The sequence below is a fragment of the Daktulosphaira vitifoliae genome, unplaced genomic scaffold, assembly GCF_025091365.1.
Source record: "Daktulosphaira vitifoliae isolate Bord-2020 unplaced genomic scaffold, ASM2509136v1 Scaffold_2, whole genome shotgun sequence".
NCBI lineage: Eukaryota > Metazoa > Arthropoda > Insecta > Hemiptera > Phylloxeridae > Daktulosphaira > Daktulosphaira vitifoliae.
The window spans coordinates 1,928,777-1,937,906 of record NW_026099573.1 but is presented as its reverse complement, the minus strand read 5'-3'; the positions used below and the strand labels follow the sequence as shown (position 1 = coordinate 1,937,906).

Sequence of the window (9,130 nt, the reverse complement as noted above, 5' to 3'; positions counted from 1 at the left end):
AATATCCATTAGTAATTTTTAAATTTATTTAATTTTAATATATTTAATGCATTTATTTTAAAACAAAATATTTTTTTAATGAATTTTTTTTTAAGTTGAATAAAATTTATTCGATGTTTGTTACATTCTGTTTTTGATGTTTCTGAAAGTAAAAATTTAATTTTAAATAAAAGTAACATAATACGTTTAACTTAATACTTAAATTTTAAGTATTATTTTTCCCAAATAAAGATAGCTTATATGCCAATTTTATCAAAAATAATTTTCAACAGTAATTTCAACAAAAAATTATAATTTCATAAATTATTTTATAAAGCTTGTTAGTTTACGAACTTATATATATTCTATATTATTTTTATATTTTTCCAAAACCTTATTTTAGCAATTTTCTAGAGAAACAATATCAATTCAAATTTCAATAATGTCTTATTGAAATCGACATCTTTGAAATACTAAAACCCATTCTTGATAATATTTACTTAAAATTTTTTGACACATATGAGAAAATATCCTTCTCTGTATAAATTATAATAAATCTCTAAAGTTCATTATTGTAACCTATCAGCCATTGGATATATGCCGCAATTATATTTTTCAACATTCAAACTCAGTATTTTATATAATATTGCATTTATTCGATTGAAGCCATAAAATGAAAATAGTGAGGGTCTTTTATTATACATATATGATATCGATACGGACTAATCTTATTATAAACCTTTCGGTTTACAGTTACAAGACCGTTTTTTATTTTTTTTTCAACTAAAATAACATATTGTTTTTAGAATTTTTATTGATTTAAAATCTTAGCGCCTATTTTATTATATAACTATATTCTTTTAAGTAAATATCATCAATATTTCTATTTATTATAATAAAGACTATTAAATTTTGAATTTAGAGTATAAATTGTCCTTTTTGAGTATATTTTTATTATTATTATTTTTAAGAAAAATACAACTAAAATTAATTGAAGAAAACGTAGAAACGTTTTCATATTTATGATAAATATCAAAGATATGGAAGCACACTGTAATATCTTCGACAAATTATTCTAAAGTTTTAGTAGTTGTATGATTTAAACGAAGCATAATGCTCAAATATAAAAACGTATGGAAAAATATTCATTGAAGATTAATACAATGTGCTAAAACATTAAAAAAATTTAATTTAATTTAAATTACTATTTAAGAATTTATAAATTTTATAAAAATTTATATTACTTTATCATCTGTTTAATTAATATACCTGTATTCTAAACTTCATATCAATATTGTCCTTAAAATTTAACATTTTTAATATTTGTGTATTTATTTCATCAATTACATTACCAATGAACATATGCAGTTCTCTTTGCTCGTGTAAAAGATTCATAATATTTTGTTTTAAAGTCCATTCAAAATCAAGTGAAAGTGTATCAGTTGCTAATTCTGAAAAATTTTCTTTTAAAAGTTTAATTTTACTTTTCAAGTAATTTTTAATAAAGTTACAGAAATATGAAAAGCAAGGTTTTATTAAGCCACAACCGAGAGTGTATTTTACTTTTCCTGATTATTATTCAACAATTTATATGATAAAAGATTGCCGACTGTGGTGGAAGGTAACATCTACCCTCCTTAATGCATTCTTGACAATACTTATTTTCAGTATAACTCATAGATTATTACTCTATTACGTTACAAAACCTCGCATTTATTTAAAACTATATTAACTCGAAAATTAGTATTTTTTAACTGATTGATAAGAAAGTGAACATTAATAAATTAAGTATAAATTAATTAATCTCCAAATAAACTTATTTTTTTTTTTTAGAAACTGACTTTTTCTCTTTCTTTTTTCTTTGCCTTACAAGATAATATCTCAATCTATAATTAAAACGTTTCAGTTTACTATTTCTATCGACACTTGAAAAAGAACTATGGAAAAATTAAATCGAAAATATAGGACACTAAAATTAAATTGTTTAATTTAAAGTTAAATGTATCAATATTAACACGTTTTATGTCAAATACCTCATTAAGATTGTATTGCTAGGTCTACTTTTAGCTTTGATGCGAAGCTGAGAAGGTATTGGTTTTACTATGATGTGTTTTTTTTTGTGTGTGTCTGTTACCACTTTTTCTCAGCTCTCACCGAACTGATTTCTTTCAATGATACGTCAAAAGATCACAAATCGTATCTAGTCGAAGACATTACCCTCAAAAATTGAAAAAAATTTCCTCGTTCCCCGTAAATGGGGGAAACCTCCAAAAAAAATTACAAATTTAAAAATCGCTAATTTTCGAAATTTTTTAAATTTTTTTTAATTAAAATAGCCATAACTTTTTTAAAAATAACCGAATCAATATAATTTTTTCTATATAGATGCATGATATCATTAATTTTTATTTGGTATATTTTTTTTTATATATGACCCTTTACCTGCCCACAGGGGGGGATTTAAAATGACAACTTTATCACAAAAAATTAATTTTTTCAACTTAACTTTTGAAAATTTTCTGGAAAGTCTGACACTTTTATATACATCTTAAATTAAAGCTAATGTAATATACTTTATCATGAAAAAAAAATGTTCAGACTTTATTTTATCTTCATGATAAAAAGGCTACCGAATGCTATTTTTGTGTGAAAATTTTCGATTTTGTATTTTACATTTTTAACTTTATTCTGCTATAACTATTTGAAAAATGTATGGATCAACATAATTTTTTTATGAGAAGTAGTATTTATATACATCTTTCATTCGACATACTGTTTTTTTAAATCGGACTATTTCCCTATATACGAGGGGGGTTCAAATCTAAAAAATGCATTTAGAAAGTAGAACTTTTTCAACTTAACTTTTGAAAGTGTTCCAGAAAGTCTGACACTTTTATATATATATCTTAAATTAAAGCTAATGTAATTTACTTTATTATGCAAAAAAAAAATTCGGGCTTTATTTTATCTTCATGGTGAAAATAGCTAACAAATGCTATTTTTGTGTGAAAATTTTCGATTTTGTATTTTACATTTTTAACTTTATTCTGCTATAACTATTTGAAAAATGTATGGATCAACATAATTTTTTTATGAGAAGTAGTATTTATATACATCTTTCATTCGACATACTGTTTTTTTAAATCGGACTATTTCCCTATATACGAGGGGGGTTCAAATCTAAAAAATGCATTTAGAAAGTAGAACTTTTTCAACTTAACTTTTGAAAGTGTTCCAGAAAGTCTGACACTTTTATATATATATCTTAAATTAAAGCTAATGTAATTTACTTTATTATGCAAAAAAAAAATTCGGGCTTTATTTTATCTTCATGGTGAAAATAGCTAACAAATGCTATTTTTGTGTGAAAATTTTCGATTTTGTATTTTACATTTTTAACTTTATTCTGCTATAACTATTTGAAAAATGTATGGATCAACATAATTTTTTTGTGAGAAATAATATTTTTAATAATCCCTTTTTCATTCGACATACTTAATCAGGATATTAATAAGGAACTAGCAGATCATGTAACTTTTTGAATAATCCACCAATTTTTTAAAATTAAACGCTATCTAAAGATTTGCATCGAAGCGTTTTTTTTTTGATAGTGATTTTAATCACTGTCAGATATCATTATACTTGATCCAACTATGCCACGTCACCACTGTGCGTCAACCCCCTGAGCTGGGTTTTTATTTTTTTAAAAACAATATCTATTTTTTTCAATGTTCTATTGATATTTTTCTATTCTTATCTTAATTAATTTTTTTTTTGTTGAATATAAATTTTTTAAATTAATTAATTGAGTTAGCATACTATGAACCTAGAGGTTTTTGATATTCTTTTACTGCATATTATTAATGTTGCGAGGTATTCAAGTATTATTCAAACTTCGTTATTATCGAGTCTTCTTGTTCATTGCATAATGTTCAGTAATATTAAATAATAGAAAAGTAGGGATACGGATAAAATTTTACATATTCACTATCTATGTAATTTATTTTTAAAGCCTTGAAACTATCAACTACAGCTAAAAATAATAGATTTGAGTAATATAAATTATTGTAAAATCACTCACCTTTTTTGTTTATTTTTAGACGCATATGTTTTATGTCTAGTAGTCTCTCCATGTATTTTTTAAAATTGATTTCGAGTGAACTTTAAAAAAAAAAGTTTCTATTAATTGTAATATAAATCATTTTTTTTAGTTTCAGATTTTTTTAATATCCCCATTTGACACATTTAGAGAAGAATAAGTGACCTTAGCAAACTTGAACAGTTACTTTCCTAAATATCCTTATAATAATTATTTTAAAACCTTATCTAACCTAAAAACATTATTAATCAATCTAAATTATGCAATTTATATAGTTTTCAATATCTAAGGACATAGGCGCAAATAGCGTTTTGAATTTGGAAGTGCTTATGTTCCAAAGACGAAAAAAATTTTCTCACTCCGCTTGGTAAAAAAATTTATTTTTGAAGTATAAATATTCGATGTTTTTATAATTTACAACATTATTAGGAATACTTTGTAAATACAAAACGTGTGTGTTCTAAATTTTTGGGCTTCAACTTTGATTCTCTAAATTTAGTAAAGTATATTATACAATAAATAATATATAGATTAATTTTTATGTTTGATATAACAATTTGAAACAGTATTCTACCCAAGTATGGTTCTTAGATAATACTTTTTAAATTATTAGTCTTCAATAGGAATACTATTTTGCTTTTTTTTTGACATAAGCTATATTTAAAAAATTGTTTTACTAATTTTAATATCATTTTCTCTATTTTTACTCTTTAACTTTTTAAATCTAGTTTATGTGTAATTCAATAAAATTAAAAAAAAAATCATTAATTTTAATAACAAGCGAAGAAAACCTATGAAATGGAGTTTAAGAAATAAAAATGAAGGTTAAAAGTATTAAATTGTAAATATTTCTAACTATCGAGCTTTTTCTAGTTTGGTTTTCTTATATTTGGCGTCCTCAAACAATCCATCATTTTCTTTAAGAAACTTCAGCCATTGTTGATTTGTACTAATAGGTATAATATCTACAAGCATTATTTCATCGACCATCGCATTTAGTTTTTCTACCTAATTCAAAAATGAATACAAATTCACTTAATAACACACTTGGATAAAAATTGTAATCTTACATACTCTGTTAAAAATTTCTTTTGTATCCAATATCCATGTTTCATAGTTTTTTTCTACATCTGAAGTATAAAAAATCGTAATTATTATTAGCTAATAAAATTTTTAGTTTTTATTTCTATACTTCAGGGAAGTTGTAATATTGTGCAATTGCAATAATAAGCATGGTTTATCTTTACAATTACTTTTTTTTCGTGTTATACGCTAATTTTATAAAACCTATTTACCCCAAACCGATAATATTATAGTTTGTGTAGTCACTACTCATCTTTAGAATTTCGTATTACACACTATGTAATTATCATTAAGCTCAAAACTTGGCGCTAATATTAAGCATGATTTACTTACCAACGTCACCAAACACGTTATCCTTTATTTGTTCCTTTGCTCCTTTTTTAAACTCTTCATTAAACTTAATTTCGTCACCTTTCATTCTATAGACAGAAAATTGATTTCTTGTACATGTCTAAATGCCAATCCAAACGCACCTAGCCTTGCATTTTAAAAATACCCTCAAAATGTTTCACTCTAGGCCCGTGCAATTTCTAGCGCTTTTTTTCCACGATAGGGCCGGGTGAGAAATGTTTTCATCATACTCACCCGGCCTCATTATTTAATTAAAAAAATTAATTTAAGTTCTAATGACAATTAGCCCTGCTAATTATTAAAATCTTACAATAATCGTAGTTCTTCTCTAAACATTGAAAAAGCTATGGGTGGTAAAATATCCGGCAATGAATCATGTTTTAAAGTTTGGTTGTTGTACATTTTAATAGTAGCTTTAATTTTCTTATACTTTTGAATATTTTCTACCTTCACTAGGTCGTCAACTAATTTTAAGTTTATTGAATCATTATTTAGTTTATACAAATTAGTCTGAAATAATAATATATAAATACTTTATCATTTGAAAAATAGTAATATAATACAGACTCAGAAAATAAAAGAAGTGAACATTGTGATTTTTTTCTTATTTTTAAGGAATATTATTTCTTATCATGCCATGTCACGCAATATTATTATTAATTATATTTAAATTTATTTATAGTATATAACAAACTAGTAATGAATATAACTAAAGAGTGGTTTCGGGCACTTAAAAATGTCTGTACTATAAGTGCTACTTAATAAAAAATTTAAGTAAATTATTTTATGGTACGAAAAATAGATTATTTTTACAATCAAATTTACGCTTTTAATTAAAGGTAAATTACTTGTAGAAAATAAGGAATTAAAGGATGCAGGTATACAAAAACAATATCAAGTTATAAAAGAAAATATTAGACCATGTTCAAATTTTCGTGTACTTAGATTAATGCTGCTATTTATGTGCATTTTAAAATACATCAGACCAATCTGTCTCCTCATGATAAATTCTCAAATACTATTTCGAAGCTTACTAGAAATTATATGCCGGGTGCTCAAACATGCACCAGGTCGACTTTAATATTCCATGTTTAATTGAACCAACAAGTGAGGAATTTTATGGCATACATTTACCAAGAAAAAATTGGAATTTAAAAATACAATATTTCAAGAATTTGAACATATCTGTTTATAGATAACAATTTTATTATCATTAAATATTTACTTTTATTAAATCTATATCATTTGATGGAAAATAGCTTCGAACACTCAGTGATGGCATCATTTCCAATGAGGTAGCTAAACTTAACGTAGATAAAGATATCTCTAAGTTAGAATGTTCAGGTCTTATGTGACAAACTAACCTGGAAGATAAATTTAATTAGAATAATTAAAAATATATATTTTAGATATTAAACTAATTTTAGGTTTTATTAATACCTGAAATTGCTGTTTAAGGAGATTGAGTTTTTACAGAAATTTAACACTGGCGATAAATGTTTGCTAGCCCTTAATACATTTTCAATATTATCTGACTGTTTAGCTTCTGCTAACCTCAAAAACAGTGTGTTAAGACTGAGTTTAATTCTATTCGCTGTGGTACTTTTATTAGTATATATTAATGAATTTGACCACTGAATGCCAGCCATATCAATTACATGTATCTTGAAAAAATACATTATGTCATATTGAAAAATAAATGTATCTTTGAATTAGAAATAGGGGCATAAGTAATTTTTTTACTTATAAGGAAACTGTAACTTACATTTTAAATGCAGAGACTGGTACCTTTAATATTTTTAGGAATTGTTTTTAAATACATTGTTAAAATAAAAAATGAAGAGGTTTAGGTTCTATTAGGGGTTCTTAAATTTTTTTTAAGGTCTCTAGTTAAGAGCTGGTTCTAAAATTATTAGGGTTTTAGTAAAAAAAAATAATTATTTTAAGAATGTAGGTATCAATTTAATAATTTATATAATATAATAACATTTATATTATAATTTTAAGCTTCTAAAAGGTGGTATTGTGGTAAGGTGATATGTTTCTGAGAATTTTCTCTAAAAAAGACAATAATATTTTAAAGTCGTTTTTATTATATTTTACATAATTATAAAATGGTTATGATTTGACAGACAAGTAAAAAATTGATCACTTACAAATTTATCTATTCAGCTTCAGATAATTCATTCAAACAAAATTAGAGATATAATGTACTTCAAATAACAAAATTATTCAATTTTATGTTTTTGAATTTACAAATAAATATATTTAGAAATTATTAAATTTGTACTTTACGGCCAAACAATTTACTGTAATTAGATAGCCATTTTTATTGGAAATGTTTCAATTGCATCTACGCTAAAGTATTATTAGGAATAGTTATTATTTTTAGTTTTTGATCATCAAATAAAACATTATCAAATTAAACATAAGATACAATATAAATTCCAAAACAGTAAAAAGACATTTTAACAGAAAAATATTAAGAAAACATAGAAATGCAAAACATTTAGAGAAGCCATAGAAATTATAAAAACATTAAGAAACCATAGAATTTCAAAAATTATAAGAAGTTATAGAAATGCGAAAAATTGAGAAGCCGTAGAAATTAAAAATATTGAAAATATTTTCAAAAAAACATAACATGTCAGAAAAATATAATGCAAATCTAAAAAAGTATATATATATTTGTTATCTAACTTATCTAGTTGTAGTTCTATGTTGTTCTTGTTGTTATCTAGTTATAGTAGTAATCATATGAATTCCTTTATTTTATTTTTTATTGCTTTATACAATAAAAAAAATAAAATTTATTACTGTTTCTAATAGACGTTAAAGAACCGGTTTTTGGTAGGGTTACGATACTTTAAAAAGGTTTTTAAATTAATACTTTGAGGTTTACGTTCAGTTCTCGGTTCTTTATTTTCTTCGTCAGAAACGATTTTAAACTGATCTTTAAAGATTCTTTTTTAAAAGATTTTAACCTTTGCTTAAATGCATATTGATCTAGCATAGATCAATTCGTCTAGAATTACGGAGAGTTTATAAGTAGTGAAATATGTGAAGTGTAATTTTTGCACCAAATTTAGATTATGTATTTTACACCAAACCAATTATACGAAAATACAGTTTTTAATTTGCACCAACAGTTTCATAATTCGATTATTTTTTTGATATTACAACTCCACAAATAATTGAATACTTACTACAATCACAATTGTGATAACTCACGATTCTTATTTAAACTATTATATTATTTGCAACGAAAATTGATTATAATTTTATACAATGCACTGTAGTAATACAAAAATAAGCAAAAAAGAGGTTGTTTGGGTAATTTAATTTGACCAATGTTGGATGTTAGGGATTTGGTCAATTCAGGAGCAACGAGGTTCTATCGGGGTTGTAGAGTCCGAGGGTTTAGAACAGTAAAGACAAGTATATATAAAAAGATACAAATTAAGTTCCTCTCATAGAGGTATTAAAACCNTATATAAAAAGATACAAATTAAGTTCCTCTCATAGAGGTATTAAAACCAGTGGCGGAACTACGTTCACTGAGGCCCGTGAATACAATTTTTCGAAAGCCCTATTATATCTGTAACCAAATTCAGCTGA

The 9,130-nt window shown here is 24.4% G+C and overlaps 1 protein-coding gene across 1 annotated transcript in view; it reads right to left on the bottom strand.

Annotated features, from left to right (window-relative positions):
• Positions 1-55: 55 nt before the first annotated feature.
• LOC126897709 (uncharacterized) overlaps positions 56-9,130 on the bottom strand; it is a 33,275-nt gene continuing 24,200 nt past the window's right edge. The window contains exons 3-11 of the mRNA XM_050671511.1: positions 6,953-7,176; positions 6,738-6,876; positions 5,823-6,022; positions 5,495-5,580; positions 5,153-5,208; positions 4,935-5,086; positions 4,061-4,140; positions 1,249-1,430; positions 56-142 (exon numbers count right to left, since the gene is read on the bottom strand). Of these exons, the coding sequence (XP_050527468.1) occupies positions 107-142; positions 1,249-1,430; positions 4,061-4,140; positions 4,935-5,086; positions 5,153-5,208; positions 5,495-5,580; positions 5,823-6,022; positions 6,738-6,876; positions 6,953-7,161 (1,140 nt within the window). The 5' untranslated portion in view covers positions 7,162-7,176 and the 3' untranslated portion in view covers positions 56-106. The remainder of the gene's footprint in view (positions 143-1,248; positions 1,431-4,060; positions 4,141-4,934; positions 5,087-5,152; positions 5,209-5,494; positions 5,581-5,822; positions 6,023-6,737; positions 6,877-6,952; positions 7,177-9,130) is intronic.